Source organism: Juglans regia, chromosome 8 (assembly GCF_001411555.2).
Source record: "Juglans regia cultivar Chandler chromosome 8, Walnut 2.0, whole genome shotgun sequence".
NCBI classification, from domain to species: Eukaryota; Viridiplantae; Streptophyta; class Magnoliopsida; order Fagales; family Juglandaceae; genus Juglans; species Juglans regia.
Window position 1 is genome coordinate 29,008,957 of NC_049908.1, and position 19,264 is coordinate 29,028,220.

A 19,264-nucleotide genomic window follows, 5' to 3' on the forward strand; every position below is an offset into this window, starting at 1 on the left:
ACTTGTAATCCCGGAAAAGCTGGTAAGAAAGGGGGGAGAAAAGAGAGTATGAAAGGTTTGTTGGATGATCAAGAGGTAGCTCCGAATGAAGATAAGGTTGAAACTCCTTTGCTGGTTCTTGAAGATAAAGAAACAGAGGATGTGGTGGTGGAAAAGGAGACGGAAGCAGTAGGTGTAGTTCAGGTGCAATTGGATGCCGAGAAGGAAGTGTTGCCAATGCAGGTGGCAGACCAATTGGTGCAGGTGGATTCTGAGGATAAGGAAAAACTGGAGCAGATTGGAGAAGAAAATCATACAGTGATCAATAACGTGGTGCAGTTGAAGTCTTATGTTGGAACAGAGGATGCAACAGATCTAATGCTACACGTTGGGGTCGCAGACGGTGCAGGGATGGTCACGGATGCTGATTATGTGGTGTCTAATATGGATGTAAATCAGAGTTTCCGTGCGGATAATAATGGAATGACAATGGAGCAGATGCAACCAGTGGGGGAGGCGGATAGTGCTGAGGACGTTAATGAAGAAGTTGATGAAGAAACCATGTTGGAAGAGAATTGTTCTTCTGAACCAGAACCGGAACAACATCCAGAGGTTTTTTCACAAACTAAAGACTATTTTACTGAATCTGAGCTGAATGATGGTAAGAAAAGGTATAATAAAAAAAAGTTTATTAAAATGCGTAGTTCTTCTCGGGTTCTTGCCCGAAATAAAATTGCTAAATGATTGATTCTATTTTGGTTTGGAATCTTAGAGGGGTGGGAACATCTAGAACTAGGCTAAAGGCGTTGGTGAGAAGATATAAACCGAAAATTGTTGCTCTTCTAGAACCGTTTCAAAATTTAGAGGGTGCTCGCAAAGTGGCTCGAAGTCTAAATTTTGATATGGTTATTTCTAATGAGGTGGAAGGGGGGAAAATTTGGCTTTTGTGGGATAGTATGTATAAGGTGCAAGTTGAAAAGTTGGGAATGCAATATATTTCTGTTATTGTTGAGAATGGTGCGGAAAAATTTTTGATTCATGTGATTTATGCTAAATGTTCTTGGGTGGAGAGGCGTTATCTTTGGCAAGAGGTAAATAGTAATCATGTGGGTGGAGAGCCTTGCCTCTTTGTGGGGGATTTTAATATTATTAGGAATGATTCAGAAAGGAGGAGAGGAAGACCTCGGCCAATGGTGGCTATGGATGATTTTAATGATTGGATTCATCAAAGGGGTCTTATGGAAATGGCTTCGAAAGGGAGTTGTTTCTCTTGGTGTAATGGCCAGTCAGGTTTGGCCCGTTCGTGGGCTCGACTTGATCGTGCTCTTATGGACAATTCTTTTAGCAATTTGTTCCCGAATATTATTTGTTCTTACTTGCCTAGATCTACTTCTGACCATGCTCCCATGTTCATTGAGTTTAAGAAAGATTCCTTTGCATATGGGCCATCTCCATTTCGGTTTCAACAAATGTGGGTGGATCATCCTGGTTTTCTGGATTGTGTTAGAAATGCTTGGAATATACGGTTGGATTGTTCTCCGCTTTTGTGTTTAAGTAAGAAATTAAAACATACCAAGGTGGTGTTTCGGGAGTGGAATAAAAGAGTTTTTGGTCACACAAGAGAGCGTATTGATGCCCTTGAAAAACAGGTTGAGGAGATTGAGTTTCAGCTTCAATCAAATTGGGAGGTTAGTTTGGAGAGAGAGCTTTATGAAGCTGTCTCTAATCTAGCTAGATGGAGGTCTCGGGAAGAGATGAGATTAGCTCAACTGGCCAAGCTTAAATGGAAGTTGGAGGGAGATAGCAATTCAAAATTTTTTCATGCTTGTCTTATTAATAAAAGAAGGAAGAGAGTGCTGGAGATGAGATCAAATGGTATGAATTATGAGAATCCGGAGAGTATTCATCAAGGGGCGGTGGAATTTTTTCAAAATGCACTTCGTGAAGAGCCGCCCATAGAGCAAGCTAGATTAGAAGGCCTTATTGAGTCGATCATACTAGAGGAGGAGAATGAGTCTTTGATTAGGCCGCCTACTTTAGAGGAAGTGTTTGAGGCAGTTTCATCTATCCCAAATCAAAGTACTCCGGGGCCAGATGGGTTTGGAGCGGGTTTTTATAAAAGTTGTTGGGAAGTGGTTAAGGTTGATGTTTGGATGGCAGTAGTGGAATTCTTTATGACCAAGGATCTTCCAAGATTCTTCACGGCCTCATATTTGGTTCTTATACCAAAGATGGAGTCTCCCACTGGTTTTGATAAGTTTCGTCCTATTAGTCTTTGTTCTGTTTTTTATAAAATTTGCTCTAAGATTATTGTTACTCGTTTATCTGGTTTTTTACCTCGATTGATTTCTTTGGAGCAAGGAGCTTTTATTCCTGGACGGAGTATTTTTGAAAATATTAGTCTCACTCAAGAGTTGGTGCAGTCTATCAATAAAAAAATTCATGGGGGTAATATTTTGTTAAAAGTTGATATGGCGAAAGCTTATGATAGGGTGGATTGGGGTTTTTTGATAATGGTGTTGCAAAGGTTTGGTTTCTCTTCTCAATTTTGTGAGTTGATATATTCTTGTATCTCTAACCCTTGGTATTCTGTCATGATGAATGGAACGGTTAAGGGTTTTTTCCCGGGTGGTCGTGGGCTTCGTCAAGGTGATCCTCTATCTCCTTATTTGTTTATCATTCAACAAGAGGTCCTTTCCCGTTTGATTCATAGGAGTATGCAAGATAATCAATTTGGTTTATTTTCTCAAGCCCGTGGTACTCCTATTATATCTCATTTGATGTATGCTGATGATGTTATGGTTTTTTCTAATGGTAGTCAAAGATCGGTGCAGGTTCTTCAAAAAATTTTGAGTCAATATGAGAGGTGGTCTGGACAAAGTATTAATATTCAGAAATCTGCCTTGTATTGTTCTAATAAAATTCCAAACTGGCGTAAGCATAGGATCTTAAGGCAGACGGGTTTTATGGAAGGATCTTTTCCTTTCAAATATCTAGGTGTGCCAATAATTCAAGGGCGTTTGAAACAGGCTCATTTAGAGGATATGGTGAATAAAGTGAGGCAAAAGATTAGTGGCTGGAAAATGAGGCTCCTTTCTTCGGGAGGAAAACTTGTTCTTTTGAGGCATGTTTTAACTAGTATGAATATCCATCTACTTGCTGTTTTACAGGTTCCTCAAGTTGTTATTGCCAAAATCCATAGATTGATGAGTTCCTTTTTTTGGGGAGAAGCTGAGGGACGGAATAAAAGGAAATGGTGGGCTTGGAATAAGATGTGTAAGCCGGTGGAAGAAGGAGGAATTGGGTTAAGAAATCTTGAGGATGTTCAGAAAGCCTTGCATATGCGCTTCGCTTGGAATCTCCTTCAAGGTAATTCTTTATGGGCTAATTTTTTCAAAACCAAATATGTTGGTAACCGGCCATGGTATCTTATAGAAAATAATAAAGGATCTCGATTTTGGAGAATGGTTGCGAATTGTATTCCGTTGTTGTTAAATAATTTGAAATGGAAAATTAGAGAGGGTGATATTTTTTTCTGGTATGATAAATGGAGGGATAATGGTCCATTGATTAATGATATGAATATTATGGGTTCTCCTTTTTTGAAAATTAAAGATTGTAGATTGTCGGATAGTTGGGATGTGGAGTTATTGGAGGAGTTAGTAGGGCATGATAGGGTGGAGGAGATAATAACGGATTTAGCTGGTTTAAAGAATGGAAAGGATGTTCTAGTTTGGACTTCAACGGATACAGGTATTTTCTCTACAAAATCTGCTTGGAATTGTATTCGTATTAGAGGGAATTCTATGGTTTGGCATGCTTGGATTTGGCATAAGAATCTTCCTTTAAAAATGTCTATTCATTTTTGGAGGACTTGGTTTATGGCCTTGAGTGTGGATGACAGATTACGCCGTATTGGTATTCCTTTGGTTTCTAAATGTAATTGCTGTAGTCATGGTCATATTGAAGATATTAATCATGTGTTATTTGAAGGAGAATTTCCATTCAGAGTATGGTCTTTTTTTGGTAATCTTATTGGAATTCCTCTTGGTAGAACTTGGAGGCAGAATGTTGATATTTGGTTTAGGAGGGCTAGATCTTCCTCACAGGTGGGTTTTATTGTTGGCATTATTCCCATTATTATTACTTGGCGATTATGGAGAAGAAGGTGTCTGGCTCGAATGGAAGGTATTGTGGAATCGCATAATTCTGTTGTTCATTCTATTTGTGTGTGGTTAGGTTCCATTTCACAGGCGGCTAAGCAAATTAATAATTTCTCTTCGCGAGATGCTATGATTTTGGATGCTTTGCGGATACTTCCGGTGGTTCCGAAAATTCCAAGTTGTAAAGTGGTGAGGTGGGATAAACCCCCGTTGGGGTGGTTTAAATTGAATACGGATGGTAGTAGTATGGGTAATCCGGGTTCTTGTGGGATTGGTGGGGTTATTAGGGATGCTTCTGGTGGAATGGTTCAGGCTTTTGCTTCTTATGTTGGGCTTGGTTCTAATAATAAGGCGGAGCTTTTGGCACTTCTTTATGGGTTGAGAAGATGTAAATCGCTGAATATATCAAATGTGATAGTTGAAATGGATTCTATGATAGTTATTTCTTGGTGGAGTAAAGGGCGATGTGGAGTTTGGTATCTGGAGGATTTTTGGGAGGAAATTGTTGAATTAGCTTGCACGGTTCGTTGTCGGTTTCAGCATGTTTATCGTGAAGGTAATAGGGTTGCAGATTGGTTAGCAAAGGCAGGGGCTTTAGGTTCTGAGTGGGTTTTGTCGAGTAGTTATAATTTGCCTCGGGTTCTTAGAGGTTTGATCCGTTTGGATTCTCTGGGATTTCCGTCCTTGAGATGTTAGTTTTTTGTATAAGCTTGGTGTTATTTTGTAAGTCTTGGTTTGGTGTGGTGGTTTTGTTTTTAAGTATGGTCTTTTATTTTGTTATAGTTTAGTTTTTGTTTTTGGATCTGTTTTCCATGATCCTTTCTTGTAACCACGGTATTCCTCCGCCATAAGTGAGGGCTTTATTAATAAAATTTGGGAGGGGTCACTATTGGACATGTGACTTCCTACTCTTCTAAATTTAAAAAAAAAAAAAAAATTGATCTTAAGAATCTTAAAAAAATATAATCATTTTAAGTAAACGAAAAATGATTTATAAGTTTGTTTATTAACACCCTGATCATCAACGTATCATTTATATATATATATATATAAATATATATATATATAAGTTAATGTTATAAATATTAACGTTTTAATCGCTTCTTATATTTCTATAACGAGTTTCACAAAAACTAATTGCGTATTTTAACAGCTTCTTGGATTTGCTTAGTTTGCTCAATAATGAGCTTGGAATTTTTTTTTTTTAGGCCTCAATTGTATTCGTAACTCATCTCAACCTTATTACAACTTTTTCAAATTTTCACACAAAATATAATAAACAATTTAACTTTTTCAAATTTCAAAACAAATTTTTTAAATTTCCATACAAAATATAATAAATAATTCAATTTTTATTCTACTATTCACAAATCATCTCAACTCATCTTTAAATTCAAACCACTTCTTAATCTTGGTACGTATAGACTCTAGACATGTTACCTAATTAAGTACAATAATCTCACATGTATGAGTCAAAAGTGGGATGAAATACCCTTGTTATAAAAATCAATGATGTTTTGAGCTTTCAAAAATCCAAACTGATAATATAGCCACCACTAATAAATGTTGCTCAGTTCAATGCCATAGAACCAGGAAAGACTTGCTCAGCACATGAGATCTTATTTATTTATTTATTATTTCCTCACCCACAAGAGGAATGTTGGAGTTCACCCGACACGATGAAAAGTGTTAAGAATATGAAAGTGAAGCTATTTAAAGAATCAAGACAAACGACCAGCTTGCTTCTTCAAAATATAATTGGTTTGCAGCTAGAGTGGCAGAAACTTATCCCGGCCCACTTCATATCGAACCAAGCACTCTTGGCTGTTCGTGAGCTCTTGGCAATATAAAACAAAATCCAGCCATGCATGCATGCATGCCTCTTGCTACCATATCAAAAGGTTAAGGTGGTGCTTAGCTGAACGAATCCAGTGCTCCAAATCCCATAGAATTACAAAATCATTAAGTTTGGCTTGAACTGCCAGACTCAACCAATGCGCATGAACTTGCATTTATCTACTGATTATGTACTTCGTGGTATTTCCTAAACTGAATGCATCACTCAACTTCATCTTGCATAGTGAAGAAGTTGATGATTTTTATTGTTCTAAAATATTAGTAAATATTCTCTAGATGGAAAAAGGGAAATAGCACGCATCTCCTATAACAACTCCTACCACAGATCAATCAATAAATCCATCAACTCGGGTAGTCAAAATATTATTTAAGTTCAGTTTTTTGCTCATTATCATAACATGGTTGACATCTTAGGTGATACCAAAACCATTTTATACATACATGTTAACACCTCTTAACACAAATCCATCAACCAATCCAGCAAACCAAGTATTTTGAATATTAATTCGACACCATAGTTATATTATAGGTCTATATTTAATACTATATCTTTGATTCATTGTCATTATTGATCTATATATTAGGTGATACCAATACCTTTTTATCCGGATTTCTCAAGCTATATGCATGAGGGCCATGTACTAATATCACATGCTTGCTTACCACTCTTCTTACCTCATCCCAATGCCAACCCATCTCCATAGACTTGTCAGGTGATGAGTTCATTCTTTAAGTAGCATGTGTATTTTTCAAAATGCTTCTATTGACTTAAATATGGATTTCATCTCAAAACTAGAAATTAGAACATCCTCATTGACTTGACTAAATTCATATTCAAAATTTAGCTAATATCACAATTTTTTACATTCACCTATTCCAGTTAAATTCAATCAGCACATTGGATTATCCATTCACTCTCTATATAATAATAAAATATTATTTATTTAATATTTTTTATTTAATTTATTTTTATCACATTTTATAGTTCTACAAATTAAATGTTAATAATAATTATATTCTAATTAAATTAATATTAAAAAATCATATTTTCAAAAGTCATTTAATGCTAATAACAAAAAATATTTGATTAAAACTCATCTAAATTTCTATCTAAATTTCTTAATTACAAACCAAATAGTATTTTTGCTTGGAGTGAGAAACTAGTATTTTTAATATTTGATAAACCAATAGTAGTCTTCTATTTTTGGCCAAGCACTGTAGCTGAAATCCAAATTATTTTAGATATACCCAACCCAATGTGGGGTCTTTTTGGCACAAATTATCCAAATTTTGACTATCCTTCTCATTTGGCCAAATCAATGAGGATGCTCTTAAAAACCTAAGTTTTACATACCAAATCAAAAAGCTAAATTCAAAACTTAACTTTTGAAAACAACAAAATCAAAATATATCTACAACACAAACTCAATCAACCTAAATTTATTGAAAATCATAGAGAGAGAGAGAGAGATATATATATATCTATCGGTGATTGAGAATGAAGAAAGGTTGGCCTTGACGACAAATCACAAAGAAGAGGGATTTGCAAGAGGTTGGAGTTCAGAAGCTTTAATGGGAGTTAAACAAAAGAAGAAGAGGCCCTCAGCTTACGGTTAGGGTTTAGAACAAAAAATAATAAAAGGGATCTCGGTCAACCGGGAGAAGAGAAGAGAATGGAGAGAGAGAGAGAACGAACACGGAGAAGAGATGCAAAGAGAAGGAAGATGCTGCCGAATGAAACACACTGTTTCATCACCCCCAAAATGTTCCATTTCATTAAAATCCCTTCCTTCTCCGTAGATCCCACTTTCCTTTCATTTAAATCCCCTTCCCGCTTGCATGCTCAGCCAACCCTTTCATTTAAATAAAATGATTTAACATCCAGGTGGATGGTTGGTGCACGATTCGTCCCCTAAATCAGCTGCATTCAAATTTTTCCTGGTAAATATGGGTGTGTGTTTATTGGTTTGCTTTGGTTTGTACCATCCTGGTAGCTAATTTTTGTACTTTTTTTCCATCATGGTTTAAGACATGAGTTTCTAATTTATCAATAAGAATCGTAGTCTAAAAACAACTCCGATTATGATCCTGAGAGAGAGTTAACTCCAGCTTCATTTCGTTTGATCGGTATCAAAATGGAGTCGGAGTTCCCATTCGGAATAAGGTTTTTTTTTTTTTTTTTTTCCATTTTCTTGCCCACTCCAACTTGCACTTTCTTTCCCATTTTGTTACCTACTCGCACTTTCCAAGCATCCAAATAAAGACTAAGAGATTTTTACACTATTTAAATAACCAGAGCCTCAGATTTCAAATATAACAATAGATTCAAGGCAATAATTAAAATACGGAAACGGAATATGGACGTTGTTACTTTCAACTAGTTTATCTCTCAGTCTCTCCTTCGTTGATTCAATCCTTTGAGTCAAAAGATCGATAATCTTTGCTTTTTCTATAACAATCTTTGATGAGATGTTGAAATGGTTCTTCACCCCATTCCTAGACAATAACAAGAGCAAAAATCAATATGTCAAGAACGAGAGACTCAAAAAAGAGAAGGCAAGGTTGAGAGAGAGAGAGAACAAAGAAGCAAAGGCAACCAAGTAGAGAGAAAAATCAAAATGACAATAGGGGTTGAGGATGAACAAAAGAGATGTAGAGTTAGTTGAAGGAGATAAATATATGGAAGGAACAAAACGGTGTCATATATAGAATGACCATTAGACTACTCGACCTTCTAAAATTTATGTTATAACATAAAATATGGAGTATTACTATTATGTCACCTCAATTATACCACCCATCTTTCTCCACTGAAATGGTGTCATGGTTTATTAATATATATATATATATATATATTCAAAATAAAATGGCGATTAAAAACATGGTTACATCAATAGGACAAAGTGAGCAATATAACTGGGGCAGCATAAAAATATTTCTCTAAAATGTATTAAATATAACTATTGAAGTCGGAGTCTTGTTGAACTTCAAACTCCGATTCCGACCATTTTAGGTGTCGGGAGTCCGACTCCAATTCTGAATTTCGATTTTTCTGATTCTGTTGGAGTTGAAATCGGAGTGAGCATCGGACGGACGGAGTTGGAGGGGCCGAATTTTTGCCCGGGTGGGTGGGGGCTCCGGCTGACTATCCGGTTGTGCTCTGTCGACAAAACGATGATTTATATGGCAACGTTCCGGAAAGTTTTATAGCCGTTACAAGCAGCTCCTCCATATTAATCTAACGGCTCACACTTCTCTTAATTCAAACTTGAACTGAATCAAAACCCTCCATCTTCGTTAAACGTAAAGCACCAACTCTGTGTCTGTCTCTGTCTAGATCTCTTTCACGCTCAAGCTCTCGTAGATCTTCCCTTCTCTTTAATCTCTTCCTCTCTCTCTCGGAGATCTACAATCTTGCTTTGGATTTGAAGCCATGGATGGTACTCTCTCTCTCTCTCTCTCTCTCCCTCTCCATGGTTAATTACTTTTTTTTTTTTTTTTTTCTCGAATCGATTTGTTTAAAATGCGAAAAATCGGTGTTTTATATAATCAGATCGAACCGTGGAAATGGTCTCAGAAAACTGTGATTATTTCGCATCTAATTGTGATTTGAAGCCTTCGCCGCCATCTCCTTCAGGTTCAAGTTTGCTTTTACTTCTTTTCTTCAATGTTGGAAAATAAGATGAGTTCTCGAGCAAATCTGTGTTTAATTAAAGCCCGAGCAGCATTGTGTGAAAAATATTTTTGCCTTCTTCTGTTCTGTTATCATTTCATTTTTGTTCACTTCTCTCTCTCTCTCTCTCTCTCTCTCTCTCTCTCTCTCTCTATTTAATTTTTTAAATGCAAGAAAATGTTGCTCTGAGGTTTGTCTGTTTTGGTTTGAGTTCAAACCCTAGGGGGGATTCAACCTCTGACTCGGGTTAGTTTTTGTCTGTTTCTTTATTTTAATTTTTTCAGAATTCATTAAAACATTAACTTCAAGTTCTGCTTACATTTCAGATCAAGAAACTCAAACTTGTGACAAAGGTTAGGCCTTTTCTATTATTATTTCTGTTCTTTACCAAGAAAATGGCTTATTAATAGAGAAAATTCAAGAAATATAGATTCAACGTGTTTGGATTTTTCTTTTCTTCAGAGCAAACTCTAGAGACTGAAACTAGCGAGTCAGGCATTGATGACGGTTTGTATTTTCTTCTCTCTCTCTCTCTCTCTCTCTCTCTCTCTCTCGCTGTTTTTGTTATTTAAAAATGCATTAAATTGGGTATTTAGATTTCCACAGCCTGCTTAACATTAAGCCATAAAAATTCATTTGTGATGTTTTTGTTTAAAACATCTTTATCTTTATGGCATCTGGAGCATGGAAGTGCCACAACAAGGTCATTTCGTTTAAACTAATAGTTTGATTGCTGAAAAATGTGAAATAAAATTCTATGTTCCTTGGGGTTATTGTTCCCTGAAAGTTAGAATTGCTTCAATCTGCCGTGCTAGATAAAAGTTAAGTGGCGATTAATGTTGAAATTAAAATGATATGTGTTATATATACACGTTTGAAATATTTTTCAACGACTGGATGTAGTAATTATTTGACTTCTATAATTTTTGCTTTATTCTTATAAAAAATAATGATTATAGTTTTTTGTTTTATTAATTGGGATGGCTTTGAAATATTTCTTTAGAACAAACTGAGGGAAATTCTAATTTCCCGGATGAGAATAGCTTGTCAAATGGAATCCAAGAAACTTCTCCAGACCCGGGACAGACACTTCCCATATTGCAGAAAATCGTATATTTGAGCACCAAAGTGCAGGTAAATTTAGTTACAACCAATTCCCTTTATGTTTATGAGAAATCAAAGTTTGAATAGAAAATATAATTTTTTAAAGTTACTTATAAAATAACATTTTTTTTAAATTAGATCTTTCTAATATTAGTGACCATAAGAACTTGCCCATCTATGTGTTTGGCTTGGTTAAAATTTCATCATAGTTTCTTAGCTACCAAACTTTGGTCTTGATTTGTATTAGAAGACTTTTGTACTGTTTGTTTGTCACTTGATTCTGCTCTTCATGTTTCAGGATCTGAAGAAAGAGCACACTATCCTATCTGATCAAGTGAAGCTCACTACAGATTCTTTCCCTGGCCTTGAAGTTCAGAACACTCTTCGTCTTCTAAGTGAGCCTTCAATACTGATTCATGAAATCTTTGTTCCAACCCTTTTTCTCGATCAAGATGTAATGTGTTGTCCTGCTGCCTTGTGTGGTATATTAGGTATTGATTATGAGCGTTTAAAGAAGAAGTACGCTGAGGAGTCATCTGATCGTAAGAGGCTTTACAATGAACTAATTGAGCTTAAAGGCAATATCAGGGTCTTCTGCAGATGTAGACCATTAAACGAAAATGAAATTACTGATGGGTGTACCTCCGTTGTTGAATTTGACTCATCTCAAGATAATGAGCTGCAGGTCATTTGCTCTGATTCTTCAAAAAAGCAATTTAAGTTTGATCATGTCTTTAGGCCTGAGGACAACCAAGGTACCTTGGAAATAACTGATGATTCTGTCACTGCTAAAAAATAAAATTTTCTGATCATGTTAATGGAAAGATAATCTAATGGATTTTAATTTTTTGAATTTTTCTTCTGGGATTTTACAATATGCAGATGCTGTTTTCGCTCAAACTAAGCCTGTCGTTGCTTCGGTGTTGGATGGGTATAATGTCTGCATATTTGCCTATGGACAAACTGGAACGGGGAAGACATTTACAATGGAGGGAACACCTGAAGATAGGGGAGTAAACTACAGGACACTAGAGGAGTTGTTTCGGATTTCTGAAGAGAGAAGTGGCATTATGAGATATGGATTGTTTGTTAGCATGTTAGAAGTTTACAATGAGAAGATACGGGACCTACTGGTTGAAAACGCCCATCAGCCTGTAAAGAAGTGAGTTCTTCTCAACTTTATTATCTACTGACTTGGCCTTGCAACTTTCATTTGAGTCAGATGACTAATTTGATTATTACAAACTGTGGTGCTACCAAAATATATTGCATTGCCAGATGAAAAATTATGCATCAGAAAAGAATAGTATTATCGCCAGGACTGTGGACTTGGATGATGATTACCATAATGAGCTCGAAGAATGGATGTCATAGTTACCTATCAAAAAAAAAAAAAAGAATGGATGTCATAGTTATCTCTTAAGCTTAACCAGCAGCCATATCACTGATTGACCTTATAGAACTCCCCCCAGCTACTATATTGTCTTAGAAACTAATCCAAGAGATTTTTTCATGATTTATAAGGTGATTTTATTGGATATTTAATGTTGTGTGAATGAAGATTGGAGATAAAGCAAGCAGCAGAGGGAACACAGGAAGTCCCAGGACTCGTTGAAGCTCGTGTTTATAGTACTGAGGATGTTTGGGAAATGCTGAAGTCTGGAAGCCAAGTGAGATCTGTTGGGTCTACCAATGCTAATGAGCTCAGCAGCCGTTCTCACTGGTAAATTTTGCACCCTTGGTTATCTTGATTTCTCTTCTTTTATATCTGTCTATGATTTTAAGAAAAAGAAAGAGAGAATCTCAATAAAAACTCATCTATAGAACTTGAGCACTCACTCCTTTGAATTTTATAATGGGAATGAATATTATAATGTGTTTTGATGCTGTTACGGTGCAGTCCTTGTGTTAGATATATTCCTTTTATTGTCGTATCGACCGAATTTTCTTTTACTGTAGCTTGTTGAGAGTGACAGTTAAGGCAGAAAATTTAATAAATGGACAGTGCACAAAAAGTCATCTTTGGCTTGTAGACTTGGCTGGTAGTGAGCGTGTGGGGAAGACTGAAGTTGAAGGTGAAAGATTGAAAGAATCTCAGTTCATTAATAAATCCCTCTCAGCGCTTGGTGATGTTATTTCTGCCCTCGCTGCAAAAACAGCTCACATTCCTTACAGGCATCTCTCTCTCTCTCTCTCTCTCTCTCTCACACACACACACACACACCCTCACACATGTTTATCAATCTTCCATTGACATATGATATCTGATGTTTTTATTTTTTGAAATCAGAAACTCCAAGCTTACTCATATGCTGCAAAGCTCTCTAGGTTAGTATTTTTTTCACTATCATATCATATTAGTTAATTGCGACACAATCCATGAGGATTGGTTATGCTGCTAATCCTACGGTCCTGGAATCACCAGGATCAGCTGCTCAATATCAAAAAGAAAGAAAATAAAAATTAATATTCTGATTGAAAACTTTCATGTGTTTCGAATCTTTCGATATTCTTTCTTTATCAACTCCCATGCCAACTGAAGCTTGAATTGTAGGAGGAGATTGCAAAACCCTGATGTTTGTCCAGATCAGCCCAAATGCAGCGGATCTAGGAGAAACTCTTTGTTCACTGAATTTTGCCAGCCGAGTCCGTGGAATCGAGAGTGGCCCTGCTCGCAAACAGGTGGACATAAACGAGCTTTTCAAGTACAAGCAAATGGTAAGTTGAAATGGCCCCCCTTCTACTCATCATCCCTACACTACCCACCACACTTGTTTTTTTAACTTTTTAATTTAATTTTTTTGTTTTATTTTGGCTAAACTAAAGGAATTCTTCTACTCATCATCCCATACAACACACATTTGCTAAGGGAAAAACAAAATTAAAAAATCAAGTGTAGTGTGTGGTGTAGGAATAATGAGTAGAATTTTTCTTGTTCAATAAGTCAAGTTTTGAAAAAGCTGACTTTCTTTGTAGTTTTGGATTTGCTTATGTAAGATTTTTAAAACTAACAGGCAGAAAAGCTCAAGCATGATGAGAAGGAAACAAAGAAATTACAGGATAACTTGCAGTCTGTGCAGTTAAGGCTTTCTGCCAGAGAACATATCTGCAGGAATCTTCAAGAGAAGGTAGCTACTTTTCTCTAAGTAGAAGTTATTAACTTACTGATTTTTTCTACTTGTTGATTCTTGACCGGTTTCAACTGGGTTTTTAACAGGTTCGAGACCTTGAGAACCAACTGGCAGAGGAAAGGAAAACCAGACTAAAACAGGAAAATAGAGTTTTGTCTACCAGTTCTGCTCAGCTGTCAGCATTGTCATCTTTAAAACAAGCAGCACAGAAGTCTATGACAGAGAAGAAGCCACCATTGGGTCCTTCAAAGCTGAGGTTGCCACTGCGAAGAATTACCAATTTCCTGCCCCCACCATCTCCGAAACCACCCAGAAAGACTGGCTCAACCACTTCTATCGTCCCAGCTTCAACTGCTGGAAAAGAGAACTTTTACAAGACAACAATGGTGGCAACAAACAGTAAAAGCCTCATGAAACCAAGACGGTTTTCTGTTGCCGTGAGGGCACCTCCTCTTTCAACAACAACAACAACAACAACACAGGTTCTTCAGCCGAGGAGACGGGTATCCATTGCTACCCTCCGCCCGGAATCCAGCTCTTACATGACAACACCACTCCACTCCTCTGCATCTCGATTCAAACATAGTAGTGCAATAGGCAGGCAGTCATTTGTGAGGGACCCACGGAAGGCACGATATTCTAGGATGTTCTCTCCATTGCCAGAGTCAAGAAGAGCAGTAGAGACAACCCCGACTGCCTTGAGGAGCAGTAGTAAGTTTATGGGGAGTCCCCCAACACATGCCGGTTCATCGCAATTGAGGAATCCAACAGTTGTTGCACTACAACGGAAGGCATTGGTGTGGAGTCCACTGAAGTTGAGAAGCTTGAAAACTAACAGGAAACCCTCATTATTGCCTTCTCGGCCCTCTATGCAATAATGAAACCATGGCTTCTTCACAGCTCATACAGTCTTCAAATATCGTATTCTTTTGTTAGTTCTCTTTTGGATATTAGTGCAAATGCACGCTGGTTGCTTACCAATGAGATTGAACTGCATTTTCTGTCCCCCCCCCCCCCCCCCGTATATCAAGCATTTTCTTAACCTTCATGTATCTCCTACTGTTCTGCTTAACTTGTATAAGTTTTTTTTTCCTTGTATCTAATGCAAGGATTTTCTTAGTTGGTTGAAAACTTAGAAGCTCATGTACAATCTTCTGTGCTCACCAGCTAACAAAAGGGGAGAAAAGTGGTTATAGTACAACAGAATATGATGATAAATTTTCTCTTGGTAGATTGCTGGAGGACCGACCAACTGGGAATTAGACCACAGGTTACAAAAACACCCTAAAACTACTGTCAAACTTTCGAAAACACCAAACCGTTGCGTTATTAGAGTCTTGATCATATTTATTTTGAGTAAAGTTAGATTAAGTTCTAAAGTGTGTAAATCTCGCGCATTTTCTTTGAAAAAAATAGGATTTACTGTTAAAAAAAATAATTTTTTCACGTGGATCTTAGACTTTTAGATGTATTCATTTTTTTCAAAACAAGTGCACGAACTTGTACATTAAAAAATTGTAAATATCATTTCTCCCTATGAGCGGTGCTACTCTACCCTACCACTCATATCTACCCACTGCAAGTTACCACTAGGCCAAAATCAGCTTTTCATTTTTTTTTAATGTTTTTATTCATATTTTTTTATCATTTTAAAACATTTTTAAAAAATATAAAAATATATCAATACACTAATCTTTAACTATTAAGTAAAGAAAAAAATTTAAAAAAATTAAAATATATAAAATAGCATTATTCTTCTCCCTATTATGTACGAGGGTTTCAGAAAAAACTCATTTTTCGCTATGTGATATGATTTTGACAAAAATAGGTGTATGTGATATGATTTTGACAGTCAAATCTCTGGTTAGATTGATGTAAATTTCAACTTTTTTAGTAATATGAAATACTTCAATTTAAGTGCAAAACACGGATAATTGCGAAGTGGATTAGTCCTTAGCATTTAAGGATGAGAATTAAAGTAACAAAAGAATAATGCCCGAGTTTAAAATAAAAGTAGCCGTTGTGCTTACGTTTTCGGAAGATAAGAGTCGACCGTTGGAACAACATAGATCCGTTAAAAGAGTTTATGTCGTAACCACCCGTTTTGACTCCTCCACTTCGGAAACGGACTGAGTAAAAAAGCAAAGGAAAAGAAGAGTTTGAGAGAGACAGAGAGCGTGTGCGTAGCTGAAAGTAATCGACTTCCTATCTCTGGGTCACTCATGGGGGGGCATATAGAGAAATAGGTTTGAGACCCACTTCGGGTTTTCTTCAGTACTGCAAAATGGTAGCGAGAACCCCACCAAAGCAGACGAAAATGGCAGCGCCTCTCAATCCGGTCCTACTCAGAGAAACTGTAAAAAAGGTAGAATACATCATCCTCTGATTAATTAATGGAAAACGATACAATATAAAAATCATTTTGCTTTCCTAGAAAAACGATCTTTTCTTTTAGCTGTTGATTGATCAATGTGTATTTGTCCAAATCCTCTATACTAATGTAACAAGAAAACTTGGTTATCGAATTTAATGGTATCTCGTGTTTGAATCAATGAAAAATCAGCTCCATTTAACCTATACGACTCAAAAGCTCATGTTTCTTTCCATTTCCTTCATTTTCTCGGCGGACGATCTTCTTTCAAACTGATGGGTTTCCATGTACTGATGGGTCTGTGAAGGTGGATAGGTGTATGGCTAGGTTGCAGGAGCTGCAGTATACCGTGACAGGCGGGACAAAGGTGATCTCCGGGGTGAGTCTCAGCCCTCGAAGTACCAGAGGCTATCTGAGGACTAGTCTCAGATGCAAGCAAGAGTCTGTAAGGTACACACTTGTGTCTGCGTCGGTTTTGTTTGTTTATCTGAAACACAGTTTTCTTTTGTTTTTTTTCTTATTTTCTTTAGCAATACTCTAAACGTGTTCTTCTGGGTTTTTTTCCCATGGATTTACAGGATCAAGAATGCTGCTTCCAAGATATCTCCAGGGAAGTTTCCAGCTCCTCAATCAGCAGGTCTCTCTCTCTCTCTCTCTCTCTCTCTCTCTCTCAGAGACGCGCCCACACATTGAATAAATTAGAGACAGTAGTTTTCATCTGTCGGGAATTGTCCCAAAATGTGAACTTAGGACTCCCTTTGGTTGCTTAGAAAGCGGAGGAAAATAACATTTTTTTTCCTCGTAGGTTTTTTTTTGGATTTCCTAAAGAAAATAACTCGAGTTGAATACGTTGTAATAAGCCCATTTGTGTTGAGAATACATTTTCTTGGTTATCAAACAAAAAAATTACCCAATTCTCCTTTCTTTCATATAGTTTTGACAAAACCAAAGCCGAGGACTAGTTGGATATGACAACCTTAATGTTTCCTAACAGGGGAGTGGCGCAGGATGTCATTACCAGCAATGCTTGTAGGAGAAACAGTTGGAGAAATTCTACAAGCAAGCCAATTTGCGAGAGAAATAGCAGCAGCAGTTGCCAACAAAACCACCCTTGAAGATCCAAAAACTCCGGTAACTCATCGGAGAAACCAGAAGCCACAACTCGAAAACACGGAATTAAGGAGCAGAAGAAAGAGGGAGAAGCAAAACAAGCTGCAATTAATTCGATCGGAGTCTGATTCACCATCACTCCAAAGGGCTCGATCACGAATCAACTTCAAGGTTTCTTCACCTCCAAAGGTCAGAGAACTGGGAAAAGAAAACAAACGATACTTGGCAAATAGGGTATCCCCAAAGAATAGGCCGTGGGTGAAAAAGACCGTTCTATTCCCTAACCCATTGTTCCTGTCTACAGCTTCTGCAAAGCAACAGAATTTCTGCAAGACAGGGTCTCCTGTTATAGCAAGAAACAAAGAGACACCACATAAGTTCTTGATTAAGTCCCCATCCTCGGCTTCTTCCAAGTTTCAAGTCAAGATCAAGAGCCCGCCGGTGGTGGGGTCTCTTTCTCCGACAAGGCCTAAGAGCTTGACCCAGAAGTCACCAAAGATGTCAGCTGCCTTGAAATTTCGCCGGTCTTTCTCTCCTTCAAGACTGGCAACCAGATTGGCGTCTCCATTGAGGAGCACAAAGGGTGTCCGTTCTTTCTCTCCTTCAAGACTGGCAACCAAATTGGCGTCTCCAATGAGGAGTAGGAAAGGAGGTGCCCAAAAGAGTGATGGGCTAATGAGTGGATTGAGACAGCGTCCAACTTTGACAACAATGCGATTATAAACTTGTTTGAGCAATCGATTTGTTTTTGCATAGTTTTTGGGTAAGTAGTCTGTGATTATTTCTTGCTGTCCATAGTTTTTTCTTTCACTTTGGTGTGGTGTGTGTCTGAGCATTCCCATTGTATTGGTTGACATTCAAGTTTGCAAGGATCTGATTCCATCTGAGAAAGAAACGAGTTACCGACTTAATCACTATTTCCTCTCACATCCTACACCTATAATTTTTTTATAGAGTGTGACATATTTTTCAAAGATTGTGACGATATTTTTCTATGAAATGTGAAGTAATGACTACGAAAAGAATTTTCCGTTTCCTAAGATGAGCTTTGCTACACAACCTCCACCACACTCCACACTCCACATTTTTTTAAATTTTTTAAATTTTTAATATTTTTTTTAAATTTTTTTTTGAGTTTATTCTTTTTAAATTATTTTAAATTTTTTATTCATTATTTATATAATAAATATTTAATAAAAGAAAAAAAAATAAAAATTAAAAATAATGTGGAGTGTGGAGGTTGTATGAATAGTAGGATGTTGAGTAAATTTTTTGTTCCTAAGATATATAGTTCTTTATTATTTACTGTCAACTTGAAAGCAGTTTTGGCCGATAATGTTGAGAAGAATGGTACATCACCCACATAAACTGCAATGTATGGAAAGATGACATGTGGCTTCTTTTATTACTAATTTTAATGAACTTTTATATGGTGGGAAAGATGTTAAATGATGAAAGAACAAGTAGTGCAAGACATGATGAATACTCAATACAGCTTACTTCATCATGAGTTGTTTAGTTTTCCTTTTTAATTATTTAAATAAAGCTGTCCACTCGATCGAGCTGAAATATATTTCTTATAGGTTCTGTTATGTTGGATGGGGTATGTCTTAAGAAGACCTTTTAAATTCCACCATCTTTCAAATTATTCGACATTTATGCCATTTATAGTCATTTAATACAAAAATTAATGAGGTGACCCAACATGAACAAAGTTGCCATTTCAAATATGAGTTATTTTATTCATAAGTCTCACAGGCACACCACTTAAAAAATATGTGATTTTATTATTTTATCTTCATATTTCATATTTCATGAAACATGAGGATAAAAGAATAAATTTACATATTTTTAAGTAGTGTGTAGGAGCGTAAGA

At 36.6% G+C, this 19,264-nt stretch overlaps 2 protein-coding genes across 3 annotated transcripts; both read left to right on the plus strand.

Moving 5' to 3' along the window:
• The first annotated feature begins 9,228 nt into the window (after positions 1 to 9,228).
• Positions 9,229 to 15,069, plus strand: LOC109004375 (kinesin-like protein KIN-14S). Of its 2 annotated transcripts, none has more exons than XM_018982908.2 (14): positions 9,229 to 9,439; positions 9,553 to 9,636; positions 9,957 to 10,025; positions 10,135 to 10,179; positions 10,676 to 10,806; positions 11,075 to 11,171; positions 11,268 to 11,531; positions 11,659 to 11,938; positions 12,338 to 12,499; positions 12,736 to 12,951; positions 13,067 to 13,104; positions 13,331 to 13,494; positions 13,791 to 13,904; positions 13,994 to 15,069. In XM_018982908.2, the coding sequence occupies exons 1-14, from the start codon at positions 9,433 to 9,435 to the stop codon at positions 14,783 to 14,785; spliced, it is 2,463 nt and encodes an 820-aa protein (XP_018838453.2). In that variant the 5' UTR covers positions 9,229 to 9,432; the 3' UTR covers positions 14,786 to 15,069. The 2 variants fall into 2 exon arrangements, with proteins under 2 accessions (XP_018838453.2, XP_018838454.2); XM_018982909.2 differs by having other exon boundaries at positions 9,230 to 9,439; positions 9,999 to 10,025.
• Positions 15,070 to 15,996: 927 nt separating this feature from the next.
• Positions 15,997 to 18,374, plus strand: LOC109004374 (microtubule-binding protein TANGLED-like). The gene is made up of 4 exons (XM_018982907.2): positions 15,997 to 16,272; positions 16,586 to 16,728; positions 16,857 to 16,915; positions 17,273 to 18,374. The coding sequence occupies exons 1-4, from the start codon at positions 16,192 to 16,194 to the stop codon at positions 18,109 to 18,111; spliced, it is 1,122 nt and encodes a 373-aa protein (XP_018838452.1). The 5' UTR covers positions 15,997 to 16,191; the 3' UTR covers positions 18,112 to 18,374.
• The last annotated feature ends 890 nt before the right edge of the window (positions 18,375 to 19,264 follow it).